The 14993-nt window shown below is 49.8% G+C and overlaps 5 protein-coding genes across 5 annotated transcripts; 2 read left to right on the top strand and 3 right to left on the bottom strand.

Moving 5' to 3' along the window:
• Nucleotides 1-769: 769 nt before the first annotated feature.
• Nucleotides 770-1930, top strand: N7481_011740 (uncharacterized protein; the record flags this gene model as incomplete). Its single annotated transcript, XM_057270959.1, has 3 exons — nucleotides 770-838; nucleotides 897-1279; nucleotides 1351-1930. 3 exons carry the CDS (start codon nucleotides 770-772, stop codon nucleotides 1928-1930), a joined length of 1032 nt encoding a protein of 343 aa, XP_057118133.1.
• A 131-nt stretch (nucleotides 1931-2061) lies between these two features.
• Nucleotides 2062-4854, bottom strand: N7481_011739 (uncharacterized protein; the record flags this gene model as incomplete). The annotated part of the gene is made up of 1 exon (XM_057270958.1): nucleotides 2062-4854. One exon carries the CDS (start codon nucleotides 4852-4854, stop codon nucleotides 2062-2064), a length of 2793 nt encoding a protein of 930 aa, XP_057118132.1.
• A 1428-nt stretch (nucleotides 4855-6282) lies between these two features.
• N7481_011738 (putative intracellular protein transport protein (Sat1)) lies at nucleotides 6283-8930 on the bottom strand (the record flags this gene model as incomplete). Its single annotated transcript, XM_057270957.1, has 3 exons — nucleotides 6283-7175; nucleotides 7228-8310; nucleotides 8387-8930. The coding sequence occupies 3 exons, from the start codon at nucleotides 8928-8930 to the stop codon at nucleotides 6283-6285; spliced, it is 2520 nt and encodes an 839-aa protein (XP_057118131.1).
• Nucleotides 8931-9448: 518 nt separating this feature from the next.
• Nucleotides 9449-10267, bottom strand: rrg9 (mitochondrial ribosome assembly protein RRG9; the record flags this gene model as incomplete). Its single annotated transcript, XM_057270956.1, has 1 exon — nucleotides 9449-10267. The coding sequence occupies one exon, from the start codon at nucleotides 10265-10267 to the stop codon at nucleotides 9449-9451; it is 819 nt and encodes a 272-aa protein (XP_057118130.1).
• A 1177-nt stretch (nucleotides 10268-11444) lies between these two features.
• N7481_011736 (WD40 repeat domain-containing protein) lies at nucleotides 11445-14775 on the top strand (the record flags this gene model as incomplete). The annotated part of the gene is made up of 5 exons (XM_057270955.1): nucleotides 11445-11981; nucleotides 12039-12310; nucleotides 12365-13195; nucleotides 13249-14316; nucleotides 14376-14775. 5 exons carry the CDS (start codon nucleotides 11445-11447, stop codon nucleotides 14773-14775), a joined length of 3108 nt encoding a protein of 1035 aa, XP_057118129.1.
• Nucleotides 14776-14993: the final 218 nt, after the last annotated feature.

Below are 14993 nucleotides of genomic sequence, written 5' to 3'. Positions count from 1 at the left end.
GGTATATAGGGGAATGTTCTGCAAGCTGAGGATTTGGTTTTGCCAAAACTATCCTTTGTTTGGCCTTCCTATAGTACTATAAAAGCAACCATGCCATCTCTTCCCATTCTTGTGCCACTTCTTGTACAGCATACACGTGTAAAAACATGGAAAAGTCAATGGAATTATTTTTGACCTTGGACTGCGATAGCCAACAACAAACATCTTGAAAGCAATGCAAACTTATACAAACCCAGCACCCATTGGCCAACGACCCAGATGAAGTCTAAAGTCTTAGGGCTGGAGAATTGATGCCTGATATATATGGCAAGCGCCATAACTATAACTAACTAACTAGGATATGCGAGGCATGGATATACGGAAGGTACAATATAGTCGGCAGACATGGTGGCTTCCCATTGTTTTAAGTGGCACTACTAGTATATATTAATATAAAGAGGGTCGTACCTTCCAAGTCTGTCAACTGGCAACTGGATATGATGGCTACGGCCATGTGAACATCCGAACAGCCTGACAACCTGACAACCTGACAATCTGATAGCCTGACCACTTCCATTCACTCCAGGGCTTCCATTCACCGTTTCACAGCTCTAGAACCACCTCTCACTTCCTTCATTAGCACACCGCACATTCGGTCCGCTGGTAAGATAGAACAACGTTTCTCTTTCTCTTTGTCTCTTTTTCTTTGCTTCCTCTGTAATACTGATATCTTCCAGATTCATCCATCTCATCATTCTGTCTTGGCTTCAGCCATAGCCAATCAGTATCCATGGCACTCGCTCAGCTCTACCCAAGCTCTCCCAAAGGCCCCTCGAGGCCTCATGTGGTCAACCTTCTGGTACGTTGGAAGACACTACTCTGTCCAAGTTTGTCTTTACTGTACTGACATGTTCTAGTTGCATATCACCGCTCTGCTTTGGCTTCTTGCGGGGTTGATTACCACGGCTCTAGCGCAGAATAACTTTGGACCTCTCACTACGCCCTTCGCGCTGCCTTCCTCTTGTGCCGCTGCCTTTTTACCATGCGAGCTTTGCACCGTGGCTCTCAAGGGACAAGGATGTGGCCCGTCATACTACACCGATGATCCCGAATGCTGGCCTTTGAGACCCCTCGAAACCCAGTCGCCACGCCCACGCTTTCTTCAGGGCTTCTACTCGCCTGGAGTCTCCTGTCCAGTCGGCTACACCAGTGCATGCCAGGTCACGCACGGTGGGGGTGGGGGTTTTACATTCGATGTCCCTCCAAGTTCATCTGAGACCGCTATTGGATGTTGCCCAAGGTACCTACCCATGACTTCCTTCTAGTGAGGATAAAGCAGATAGTGCCAGTAGAGACTGATTCATCTCGCAGTGACTTCAGTTGCACCAATGTGCCTTCCCACGACCTCTGCGGCCTAGCCGGCTGTGGGGAAACATCACCCGGTCTTCCCCTTATCCAAAAGTGTGTATCCACTGCGCAATCCACTGATTACAAAGGTTTTGTCTGCTTCGAGGGAAAGGTCAGGCCAATTGGTATAACTGTGCCTGGGACTAACACATACGTCCCAATCTTTCCTCCGGAAATTATGACAATTCCTTTAGGAAACTCCATCAGCACGGCTACTTCATCTCTCGCGGCCCATACCTTCACGGCAACTATTCCCAGCATATCTGTTTTCGCTCCTTTGATCCAGCTTGTCCATCAAGGCAGAGATGTGACCGGATCATCTACAAGCACCGCTGGGGCTGAGAAGAAAAAGGAAGGTCGTTCCTCACTTTCCACGGGTGCAAAGGCTGGAATCGGAATCGGTTCTGTCATCGGGGGACTCGTACTTGTCGGAGCTATCTTTCTTCTTTGGTCTCGCCGACGCCAGAACAACTGGGCTACGAATATAGCCAAGGGCGACTCTTATGTCAGGAACCTTCAGAACTACGAGTTTAGTTCCCGCTGAAAAAAGAGGTGGAGCTTCTAGGGGAGATCTATCTGTGTGCTTGTAATTTGCCGACGTAAAAGCATACTATTGTCGTTGTTTTAGAGCACGGAATGGACCATTATCATGGACACAACGCCCAAGTCATAATTTCAACTGTCACCATACTCCTTCGAACAGATAATAACATCAACGGTTTCTAGCTCCTTAATTTCCGGATCTAGTTGCTCGTGAAAGTCCAAAACTCCCGTCCATTTTGAACTAATGTCGAACTTGGAACTGGTATATGCGACCATGACCTGCTGGCCTTGCCACGACTTCTTCACGTAAAGTTTCCTTTTCCCAATGCGAAATGCCGATCCAGGGCCGAGTTCCGTCAGAGAAGAGTCTGGTGGGGTTGAAAGCCCAAATTTGAAGCGCCTGGCTGGCCTTGCCCGTTCAGATATGGGTCGAGGCACAACTCGTAGTGCGAGGCATGTCTTTTGGATCGGATCTCGGTAGCTTTGAGGACAGATCTCCCAAGGAAGTCCAGTACATCCTTCTCGGAAGTTGAGACATCTTTGGCTAACAACAGCGAATGTAGACATGTCACGAGTATCAGTCAAGATGTCCATCCATTTGTTGAAGCGGGTTGGAGCGATGCGACGATTTGTCGGAGTCCCCAAGAAAGGCCAATAGGCTTGGAGATTGCCTTCGGCATCGATTCCTGTATATTCTAGCCCTTGTATTGATGAGACAATGGCCTGGCGAATCTCATCTTTGGCGAAAGAATTTTCTTGGGGACTTTTGTCGATGAGAGAATCGAAGCCATTATGTCTGGGGGCCGCCTTTTCTTTCATTGAGATGTCGTGTAGATCTGGTGGTTTTGTGTCACTGAAATCAAGCTTAGTCCAACACAATTCAATACATCTTGGGTCCGAAATTTGGTGATTGCAAGCCCGAGCCTTCCCCGTCTTTTCCTTGGTCTGGGATAGACGCAAGGCATCCCAGAGAGTAATCCGCTGAGCATTTCCAGTGCAGGCACTTATTTCCAATCCAACTCGAAGTTTCATGAGAGGGCGTATATCAATTTTGGAATTGCAACACGTCGAAAGCAACCTGTCCTTGTGCGTCTTTCCTGGAACTCGCTTTCGTTTAATGATAACTCCCGCATTGACGTACTGACCTCCAGTGAGCTGTATGTCATGGCCATCGACCCTGTAGCAATCATTGCAGGTTCCTGGAAATTGAAATTGGTGTGAAATCTGCTGCTGTATATGATTTATCCGGGATTCGCAGTTCAGATTAACCGCAAGTCCGCCAGCATCCCAGGGGTCACTGCCGATCAGGATCCGAGAGTTGCCATTTAGCAAAATTCGCTCCTCTCTGTCGATGTATTCGGGTACATCCTTTGTCCAGTGACAGTCAATTTCGCCGGATTCCTCGAAGTTTGAATGTTGTTCATCTCGTGGCAAAGGTGTAATGAAGCCGCGCTCTGTTCGGATGATTGGGCCTTCATCTGCTGTCCCTCCCACAAGCCAAACTGGACCCCACAATTCTTGAAGATCTTGAACCGTCAAAGACACTTTTAAGCCAGTCTGTACTTCTTGTTCTCCGGCTTTTCCAAGGACCCAAGCAGGACCCCCAATGAAATCCTTCAGGCAAGCCAATTCTTGAGATTGGAATGAGAAGTCAAGCCCAACTGGAATCTCGTCATGATGTTCACTCCATAAGTTTATGTCAAACCGGCAAACATGGGAGCCAGAGAATGAAACAAGTGCGAGTGGTAGAAGATTTTGAAGGAAGTTATAGATCAGGTGGTGTGGTGGTTTCATACCGTTCTGCTTGTCTTCTTCGTAGCCGAGAATCTTGTCAAAAAGAGCGATAGCATGCTCTGGAGAAGTAATGTTGGAGCAGTCTATATCTTCAAGGGATATATGGACGGTTTTGGCAACCTGCGAACGAAACTGATCTTTCACGAGGATTGAAAATGTGCTTCCGCAAAACCCTTCGGAATTCAAACAGCCAATAGCACGCTCGGTACTGGCAAGTGCGTCTAGAAAGCCGATTTTTGCATCCTCAAGTGCAAATGAGCTTTCTTTGGAGGTTTCCCGTATTTCCGGATCAGTCAATATGTGTGTGCGGAGACCAGAATCGATATTAAACTTCATGGCAATTAGGGCTTCCAGTTCGTCTAACTTCTCGTAATACACAGCAGGGTTCAAGAGATGGTCCAACTCTTCTGATTGTTGCGGTTCAGAATGTGCAGCATCGCTACCATCTTGAGATGGCTGAGTGATTTCCGTTTTCATCGAGCTCTCGAGTGAAAGGGGCTCCAACTCAGAATCGTTGGATTCGGCACTGGATATCTGAGATTCGGAATGTGCGAGGTTATACTTATTCTCATTTTCTGATTTCATTGCCGGTTTAGTCTCAGAATTGTCGATTTTATTGGTACCAAGTTTGCGTTTTTTGGCTGGGGGCATGGAAATATCAGACGGAAGGTCCTTTTGATCAGGCTCTCTTTCTGATGCGTCGTCCAAGGGGACTTGTCGACATGAACCCTGATTATCCTCCCGCTCGGGATTATCCTCAATCTTCCCCGTCAATCGACATGGGACTTGTTCAGATACCTGATCAAACACCTCCTGGCTTAAAAACAATAGATCCTCCGGTGGATTTGAATCGGGTGCGGAATTAAAACTAAAAGAGTGGCTTGAACCTCCGTGACGTTGGTCACTGCCACTTCGACTACTTAAGCCGAAATCCTCGCTTGTTTGAGGGGTAGGATAGCTGGGTTTGATTGGAGTAAGGTGCTCCATAATGCACTTGTAGAATTGATCCCATGATCCAACATGCGAGGAGCACAAAGGGCAAGACGAAGGAACGGCATTCTCTACGGAATGGCTGTCGACATTTTCCCTAGAGGAATCCACCCCAACGTGTGCGCGATAATGAACTTGCATCTTGTCTTTCCTGTGTTTTTGTAAGCCACATCCGGTCTTTGGGCAGGTATATGTCCACTGAGGAAAATGTTGGTCTTTCAAGTGCCGTATGAAGACCCCCTTATTTAAATAATCCATCGAACAACAAGGGCAGCGAAGTCCATATCTGCCACCTGGTGTCGACGCCAGTCGTCTTTCTGTTCCCAATACTAGTCGATCGATGGTGCCTTGTGGATCCATCGAATTATAAGGTGTAGGGTATTTCATCGATTCGGGGAAGGATGAGATTAAGAGCGGATTGACCATTCCCAATGTATCCAGCAAAATCCTTTTCAGTTCTGCTATTTGGCTTTGGGAAGATAAGGGTAATCGGTCCAGGATTTTTTTGAGAAGCCCCTTCAGGCTTTCCAGTTCCAATGGGTCTACCTGTGATCCGCAACTAAATTCCTAGAAGAAAGGTCAGAACTTCACATTGGGCTCCGTATTGAAGAGCTAAATGTACATACACCAATGAAGCATAAATCTGAAGTCAATCTACTGGCTTTAGCAGGGTTCTCAGAATCGAAGGGAAGTCACATACTCCGTATTCTCAGTATAAGACGAGCTCCAACTAGTCGGCCACGACTCTGTCGAGCCTTGTGCGAACTGACTTGTCGCGCGTGACGGATCAGCCTCAGGATACATTAGTGGAGAGCCGATGGCATCATTAAGATCCAATTCGTTTAGTGGGTTTGTGCCGTTAGGTTCTTCCTCTGGATTTGTAAAGAGGTTAGGAGGAGGAAAACTCATTTTGGCGTTGATAAATTCGAAAAATATCCAGATCGATTCAGAGATTGGGGAAATGTCATTCCAAGGTTTCCATATTTAATAGAACGCTCAGGTCCACTAAAAGCGTTGCGGCACAGCCTCTTCACCCGGGCGAATACGACAGCAGTGCCATCCAACAGCATTACACCGCTCCAGTTGGTGTATGTACATATTGAAGACTGCTTGCTGCGCCCTGTGACAAGATTCGTCAACTTTCGTGACCACTAAGTGATTAAGTGCATTAGCCTGCATTGGACAATGTGGCTGATATCTTCTTGTTTGCTACTGAGTTTTCCAATAGGCTGCCTAGTACATAGTAATTATAACGTACTTGAACCGCCACCCGAGGCGCAGCAGGGCCCTAGGGGAGAAAGAGAGGTCATCGCGCAGTCCAAGTTGATGCTCAACATTTGGACTGACTATAGGAGCTTCAAGTTTTGAGGACCGGATGGTTGGCCAATATCAACACGAATTAATATCTCAATGCAAAAACAATGTCCTAGTAGAGTAATATCTACAGACACGGTAGGGATATATAAGTCAAATACACAACGAAGGCCCGCACGGCAGGCCCCCAGCCCCAACCACCAAGCAACCAGGCCGACAAGAATCAACACGATGAATCCAAGGACAAATCCACACTTATATGGTATAACCCTGATTCTCCTCGGGCAACTGTTCCCTCACAGTCTCACCATAAACCTTAATCGGAATAGAAATCTCAAAAGATTCACAACCAAGATACTCCATCGCAGACAAGACTTTACCCCGATCATCAGAAGAAACCTTCTCAAGCAGAGCCGTCCCGGAAGGCGGGGTTCCAGAGATATGTTGTTCGCCATGCAGATTCGGCGTGACAAATTCAAACCGCAAATCCCAGTCAAGCGTGACTCCACTGGTTATAATCGTCGGCGTGGCGGAAATGGGAATAGCCGGACTGAAAACGACGCGCGTGGCGTATAGTGTGTTCTCGAATAGAGATGCGTGAATGCGGCGCGTGGTACGGTGAATACTGGCGTTGGATCGAACGGCCAGGGTAGGCGTGACTTTCTCTGATGTCTCGAGCGAAGCTCGCACGGCGTAAGATGGGATTGAAGCTTCGCTGAAATCCACGCTGGCCATGATAGTCTCGCCTAGGCGGTGGATTGGGCGGTTGAGAACGACGACTGCGATGCGTTTCCCGTCGCGGGCGATCTCAAATCGATTTGGACTGCGTCTTGTCTGTGCGGCCTGGTTGCTGCGCAGAATGGCGAAGTCGATTATGTCCTTACAGGATAGCCCTTGCGGGATCCCGTCATAACTGGATGCCCGTCTTTCGGGGAGGGCTCCCGGGGGGAAGAGGGAGTTTGAACGAGAGCTTTGTTCGAGAATCTCGTCCACGAAGGAGAGGAAGTCGCCGGCAGAATTCCATTGGCTGCTTACACTTTGATTTTTTACAGCCACGGGGGCATGTTGGTTGACTTTTTGCACCTTTGCTTCATCGCGTAGGATTACATATGGGGACATGAGGTCGTGACCTAGGATGTCTCCCTTTTCTGCAAGATTGTTAGAAACTTCAAGTCTATATAGAGAAATCGTAGCACTCACCATTGACCCCGCTGAATACGCGGAACGGGATGTTGATACGGTTGACCCGCTGGGCCTCGTTCGGGCCGCTAGGCCGCTGGGTGCCAATGACCAGATTATAAGAGACCTTAATTGCTTTCCCCTTGTGGCTCGCCGGGAGGCCCCTGGGCAGGGAAAAGGAAAACGTAAAAGATTGTTCCTCTCCAGGTACTAACCGAAGATCGACAAAGAGAAGCGATTGCGGAGTGGAGAGCAAGGGAATGGATCGAGAGGATGCAACACCACGCATGTCACGCAGGCCATCAAGCTCATTGGTGGAGAGGAATCCATTGATAGAATCTTCAATGGCATTCCACTTGAGTCCCCAGAAACCACCACCTTTGCGCGAGCGTTCAGAGCTAGCAGAGCTTGGACGTCCTGGAAGTCCACCCGTTCCTGGTTGTCCTCCAACAACACCCTTCCGCTTGACTTCATCAAAAACAGATTGATTGACCAGAGATCCATCGACAGTGAAGGAAGCGCTGACTTGCGCATAACCCATCAGCAGCGCTTGGCTCTCCGTGAACCTAGTTGTTGTAGGGGTCACGACGCTCGAAAAGTGGCGTCCATGCCGAGCAGGCGGCGGCGCCCGGCCTGATTGAACTGAGTAATTTGTATATTCCGATGCTAATGTCTCACTGGAGTGATCGCTCATCGAGTAAAATTCACCACTACTCCGGCTACTTCCATTTGTTGCACTTGTCGTCGAAATCACGCGCGTAAGTTGTTGGTGTGACGGGGGCGCTAATCCAGGTCCTTCTTTTGAGGTCACTTTTCCTGAAGATGCCGCTTGTTCGGCCGACTTCGGGGAGGGTGATAGAGCAGGGCGTTGTTTATTGTTTGGTTCGGCTGGTGGCGGAGCGGCCGGGAACTTGAAATCGAAAGCTGGAGGCTGAGGTCTGCGCGGTGTTCCTCGCAGTGGTTCTGTAGGGACAATTGGGCTATTTGTAAGAGATTCGGGACGACTTGCTCGTCCAAGATGGGATGTATCGACTCTCAGCCCGCCTGCCGAGGATTCATTTGGCATCTCTGCCAGGGGAGGTCCGCGCAAGGGCATTCGACTCGCTGGATATCAGCAATGGTTAGTTTTTTGAGTCGCGCAGATTATAGGTCGAGGTTTCTTTAGCTTCATGCCACTCACATTTGCGATAAGAATCATCGTAGCTATCATTCCTCCTTGGTGTAATCTGGAGACTGGCTGAACGCCCATGGCCCCTGGTCGGCTTCCCTCTTCCATATGACTGTGGTGGGGTCGCTTTCTCGGGCGGACCTTCACTTTCGATAGACAGAATTGATACAGATCGTTTATGGCTGTGACCCGGTTGCCAACTGCGAGGGGTAGAGGGGCTGCTAGCAGATGGCGGGAAGCTATGTGAGCTGACAGGCGGGGTGCTCATAGACGAAGTGGTTCGGTGGAAAGATTTTCTCTGCGAGCCGATGGAGTATGATCGCTTCCCCGAAAAGAGGCTTTGGGGTGACTTCAGTGAGAAAAAGGAGTCGGAGTTGGAGGAACTGGGGTGATTCGCGACTCGAGACTGCTTCCGCTGGTGGCCTCCTTCAGCTCCATAGCTGGTGTCGGACGTGGTATCAGCCACGTTCTTGAAGGTAATTGTACATTCCACATTCTCTCCGGCGAAGATCGTTTGGTCCTTCCATTTCACGAAGACCTGGATGTTGGAGGGCATGGCGGCGCGGTATTAGCATGTGGGCCGACTCGAGCGTTCAACGTTGAACGAGGGGGAGGAAAGGAGGAGAGGTAGCTCGGCGGCAATGGAGGGTAATTGAAATAAAACCTGAAGCCGATGTCCGCATGCTGTCAAAGGGGCATGAGCATGGGCGCAGGCGTGGGCATGGGCATGTTGGAAATTGGACGCGAGATGGGAGCACTTCAAGTTCAAGTTGGGGTCGGCCGAGGCGGACAAAGTGGCACCTCCGCTTTAACCCAGCCCAGCCCCATGGGACTCTACCAGCAGTGCTTATTACCTGTTCAACACTTTGCAAGGCAGTAATCTACTATATTACAGTAATCAAACTTATTATCTTCTGATATCACACTTTGTCTATTCCAAAATCCTAGACCTGATCCTACCAAAAGACTGATAAACAGAATGGACAATCGCTTCTTCATATTATACAAATGAGTAACTATAGTACATGTAACAGTATTAACACTGGTAGAAAATTAGATGCAGTTCCGCTTCCCCTATTTCTTCTTATCGTTCAACAGCCCCCTGGTATCCGACAAAGGTTGCGAGCGCTGAGTCGGCGGGCGCAAACCCAACTCCGCCATCTGACTCCAGATACGCTCGTGACGATTCTCCCATCGGACACGTCGCTTATCCATCTCCCCCTCCGATGGTCTCCATTTGCTTTTCAGGATTCGGCGGATGGCTTCCGGGGACACCTTGAACTCCTCAGCAAGGACGGCAGTCGTGAATCGATCCGGTGCGGTCGTATTCAAATGTCGAATGCCATCCAAAGCGTCGGGAGAAAGTCTCTTTGCGGGATTCCATCCATCAGGAAACTTCTTCCCCAGTGCATCCTTTTGGATCTCCCAGACCTCGGGCTTCTTGGGTTTCTTTGGCAGTTTGTCCGCTTTGTCGCGTTTCTTGTCCTTTTCCTTATCCGAATCCTTGCGATCCTTGCGGTCTCTGGGTTTCTTTGTCTCGGTTTGGCCTTTGGTATTTCTTGGTTTGTTTGCCGGTCTAGACTTCGCGCCTTGAGACCGGTTTTTCTGGCGTGGCGCGGTCGAGTCTGTGGTGGTTGCGAGTTGCGGCGTGGACTCGGAGGACGGAGAAAGATGAGACTCGGGCGTCGCAGAGATAATATCGTCGCTTTGAGACTGGAGAATGCGGGAATTGGAAGTAAATGATCGGGGTTGCTGGGAATGCTGGAACGGTCGTAGAGGACGTGGCCAGCGACGAACAGGAGAAGACAAGTCGCAGGTTACCTCGGAGCGAAACACACTGCGCAGAAGGGTTGGCAAGGCCAGCTTGGCCGATGATGCACAGTGGAACGCCATTAGAGACGAGGACCTCGGGATGTGATGAATGTTGGAAAGATGTATGAAAAGTAGGCTGAGCTGAGATTGAAATTGGAACCTTAGGAATTCCCAAATTATTTGATGGGCGATAAGATAAGGTTCGATGCCTGAAATCCAAGGGTTGCAAACTTAGTTAACTAACCAGCTCAGATGTATCCATGGCTCTGGCTCGGCCGAACCGCGGTTTGTTTACATCCATGCTATACAAGTATATGGGGTAGATAGATGGCTTGAGGGTGATCTAGTCTAATTGAAACTAGTACTAGTACTAATAATATATGATCCTAAATGGGCGACCCTGCAGAATCCATCGGTGTTCAGGGATATATATTGGGTACTACCCATTCCAGCAGACACCTAACAATAGTGCAAGTGCCAGTGGTTGAAGTATATCAGATTTCATGTTCAAGTTGTCTCCGGATTCTGACACAGTTCCAAGGTTTATGATGACTACTAGTAGGCTAATAAGCCCCTTGAGATAAAGAAAATACACCAGGGCTCTACTAGTAGTCCTTTCTAGCTCATAGTAACCTCGATCTCGCGCCACCGGGATTAGTTAGATTGGTGCTTTGATCGCGACCCACCGGTTCATCTCAGCCGCGCTTTAGCTTCAGCTTTCGACAAGCTCGGAGATCGGAGATATTCTGATAAACTCTAACCAGTACCTACTCTAACTCATTACTCAATGGCATTGTAAGCTGCAAAAACGCATATAGAGTCAATTCTAGCTAGAAGCTTGAGCCAACCCCTGATCCCACTCGTCAGATTCCTTCTGATCGGCTGGAATGATCAACGGTCTTGGCGTGGAATGAGCTCCATGTTTGTGTTTTCCGCTCGACCTTGACCTCTGTCTCTGCCTCCGATCTTTTCTCTTTCTTCTCTTCCCCACGACCTGGGAAAAAAAGCAAAATTTGACACGGCTGGTGGACCTTGGGGAAGTTGAAAAGCTCTGGACCTTTGCCAGCCACCTTCAACTTTGAACCTTACTTCCTCCCCGCCTCCTTTCAACTTTTCCCCTCCACAATCCACTTCCCACCCCTCCGTCAACCCCGTCGCTCGATGCGAATGCGAATGCGCTTGCGAATGGACCTCTAACTTTGCGCGCTCAGGGGACTCTAAACTATCGCTATAGTCCCCCCTCCCATAATCCGAGGTTATGGCCACCACCGCCCCGCTCAGCGCCAAAAGCAAACTCGCTGGCAGCTCCCTGAAGATTACCCCCTCCAACTCCCCCGTCTTGCGCCCAGGCACTCGCTCTGCTAGCAGGGCCTCACACCAGTCGGCCCTCTCGCTGCAGACCGTCATCGGAACCACCACTACAACCCCCAATGGCTTCTCTAGTCATGATCAAAGCAAGAGTTTTGCTTTGTGCGCCGGCTCCGCGGCCGTCCTCGCCGAGCTCGATGACGAAGGCAACCTGAGCCAGCGGTTCTTCCGAGCTCGACCCTCGGCCACCAGTGTGAATCCGACCTCCTCCTTCTACAATCAGTCCACTCCCCCGGCTACTCCAGACCCGAAATCGCGTTCCCTATCACATATCCGCTCCAACCCACATCTCAACGTCCCCATTGGCTCACCGTCCAGCGAAGCTGGCGATTGTGGTAGCCCGCGCGCCTGGTCGTCAAGAGAAAGAGTGAAAGCAGTTACCAGCGTTTCAATCAGCCCCAACGGAAGATTCCTGGCGGTAGGAGAGGTGAGCAAGCGGGAGTGATCAGCTCCGAGAAGACGCCTAAATACTAACTACAACTAGACCGGTTACAATCCCCGAGTATTGATCTTTTCGACCGCTCGCGATGCTCTACCCGATGTCCCTCTGTCCATTCTCTCCGACCACACCTTCGGCATACAAAGTCTCGCATTTAGTCCCGACTCGCAGTATTTGGCCACACTGGGAAACGTGAACGATGGTTTCCTGTTTATCTGGTCAATCAATTTCAAGAATGGTTCGGCCAAGCTACATTCCGTGAATAAATGCACATCTTTCGTCCGTGATATGTGCTGGGTCGGCCAATCCTTGGTAACGTATGTTTTCGAAGAAGATTTCGCATGTGGGATTTCGAGCTTACATTCACCTAGTACCGGAGTGCGACATGTTAAAGTTTGGAGACTTCCTCCCTCCCGACCAGTTTCGCCTACGAAGACACGCTTGAATATAGATGGCGCAGCTCTATCTCCGAACCCGGCGCCAAAGGCCCTTTCTGGAAGGAATTGCATATTAGGTCAATTCAGCGACAGCACTTTCAGTTGCGCCAGAAGTATCTCGGACCAGGAGGGTGTGGTTGGCTCGGAATCCGGCGCTGTATGCTTCCTCGATGACCGTGAAGGATCTCAAAAACTACAGTTCGTCACGCAGGTTGGATTTTCTATAACCTCTTTGACCGTTGACTTCGATCGCGAGTCGATCTGGTTGGGAGGTCGTGGAAGGAAAATGCAGCGACTGTCATTCGACACTCTGCGGTCCTCAACTTCCTCTATTCCTATGTCGCCAGCGCGACGGGACAAGATCATGGTGGATAAGAAGAACAAAATACCCGCAATCACATGCATGGGTTCCCTCTCCTCGCATTTGGTCACTGTGGAGGCTAGTCGCGAAATCCACATCTACCCAACCGAGGGCTTATGCGACGAAGGCGAGCAAGAGCATGGTGACACCTCGATGCCAGCCCACCGAGACCCGGTTCTCGGTATTCGTCGCCTCGATGCACCCAATTTCCCCGCCAGCTTTTTCACTTGGTCTCGCAACGGTTCGGTTATTTTCTGGGATTCTTTGGGCAGATGCCTGGATTTCAAAACAGTTGTCCTCGAGCAGAATTGCGAAGCGGAAGACGTGGCGAATGAACTCAAGGTGTTAAGAGCCCCTTTAGATGCAGAGTTTTTCGTTTCTGGTGATAAATATGGAGTTCTTAGGTTCGTTCTACCCGTCCCTCTTCAATCGACCCATTTACTTATTGTTATTGCAGAGTTCATTCCCGTGAGCCATGGGAGTGCGTTAATGATGTCCGTGCCCACGGAGCAGAGATCACGGACATTGCTGTCCATTCGACAGACGACCTGTGTTTGATCGCAAGTGCTGGTCGAGACCGGATGGTGCAGCTCTTCCAAAAATCCGAGTCGAGTGTGGATCTAATCCAAACCATGGACGATCATGTTGGGGCTGTTAATCAGCTCATGTTCATGAATGATGGCGAAAGACTGCTCTCGAGCTCCGCAGACCGCACCATTCTTGTACGAGATCGTGCTACTCGTGATGAAGACGGTGCCACATCTGTTGCGTATCTCATCACAAGAGTCATCACTCTGAAAGCCTCTCCGATTTCCATGACAGTCTGCCCCGATGACCCGAAAATGCTTTATGTATCCACGATGGATCGTTGCATCTCGAAATTCGATATTCCTTCAGGACGGCAAATTCATTGCTTCAAGGCATCCGACTCGGAAGCCACCGACGCGGTCATAATGGGCGCTTTGACAGTGACATCGGAAATTCCAGGACAATGCCCGAAACTTTTGCTTGGAGTCTCTGGTACCGACAAGTCTATCCGGGTATACGACCTAGAACGAGATCAGCTACTCACCGGGGAATTTGGTCACACGGAGGGTGTTAGTGACGCGATGCTTTTGGAGGAACCTGATCCCAATGATAGATCGATCATCAAACGAAACCTGGTTTCAGCTGGTATCGATGGTATATTGATGATCTGGAACCTATCTGTCCAGCCACAGCCGCCCCCGGAAGGCCGTGACGAGGATGGCCCCACGAAAGAGGCGACAGCGGCCAAACCACCACTTCGGAAGGTCCTCTCACGCAGCGAGCTGGCTGGCTTCCAACGACCCGACAATCCAAGCCCCCTGGGAACTCCTACCCCCACGCGCGAACTATCTCCCACTTTGACTCGCAAAATGTCCAAACTATCTCTCACACCTTCCAATCTGAAGAACCACTCGCTTGCCGAAACCCCATCTCCCCCGAATCGTCGTTCGCCAACCGTTTTCACACCAACTGAATCAAGCCGCCGATCACCGTCCCCGTTAGTCCAAAGTCCAGACCGTCAATCCCAAAGAGGTCTCACGGTACACGGAACTCCAGCCGACGAATCTCATCTGATTTCCGATCCCGCACCAAAAATTCCCACCGGAGCGAATTCGGCAGTCTGGAAATGTCCACTGAACAAGTGTGTCGCACGCTACGGGCCTACCGAAAGAAGCTCAACGGCTCGGGTCAACAAGTCCTCGCGCAGAAGGAGCTGGAGCGAGAATTGACCTTGACGCTTCGTGCTGTCAATGCGCGGTCCATGAACAGTGATGAGAGCGCGGAAACGGAGACAGATAGTAGTGGCAAGGATCTTGACCGCAAACCTAGCTATTCATCTATCTCTTCACGCTCGCCACATTATCCACGACATGCTCCATCAACTCCTCTTCTGCGCCAGAAAAATCTGCGGCAGGTGTCGAGGAGTCGCTCATATGATGCAAATGGAGATGAATGATTTATGGACGCAATATTTTCCTATCTCGTCTTTTTTTTTCATCTCAAGGAGATCTACATCACTTCAAGATTCCCACATTTGTCTTTTCTTTTCTTTTATTTTCGCTTCTATTTGAGGCATAGCATTGAGGGAGTTGCTTTTTCTTTTTCTTTGGTTCCTCCGTCATCCACTCGAGCTCTGATATGCCCAGTGGCAGACAGTCCACCTTCTTTCCTCGT

The sequence above is a fragment of the Penicillium waksmanii genome, assembly GCF_028829765.1.
Source record: "Penicillium waksmanii strain IBT 27052 chromosome Unknown utg000009l:1.0-4314994.0:1.0-4318279.0, whole genome shotgun sequence".
NCBI classification, from domain to species: Eukaryota; Fungi; Ascomycota; class Eurotiomycetes; order Eurotiales; family Aspergillaceae; genus Penicillium; species Penicillium waksmanii.
This window is presented reverse-complemented; position numbering and strand designations above follow the sequence as displayed.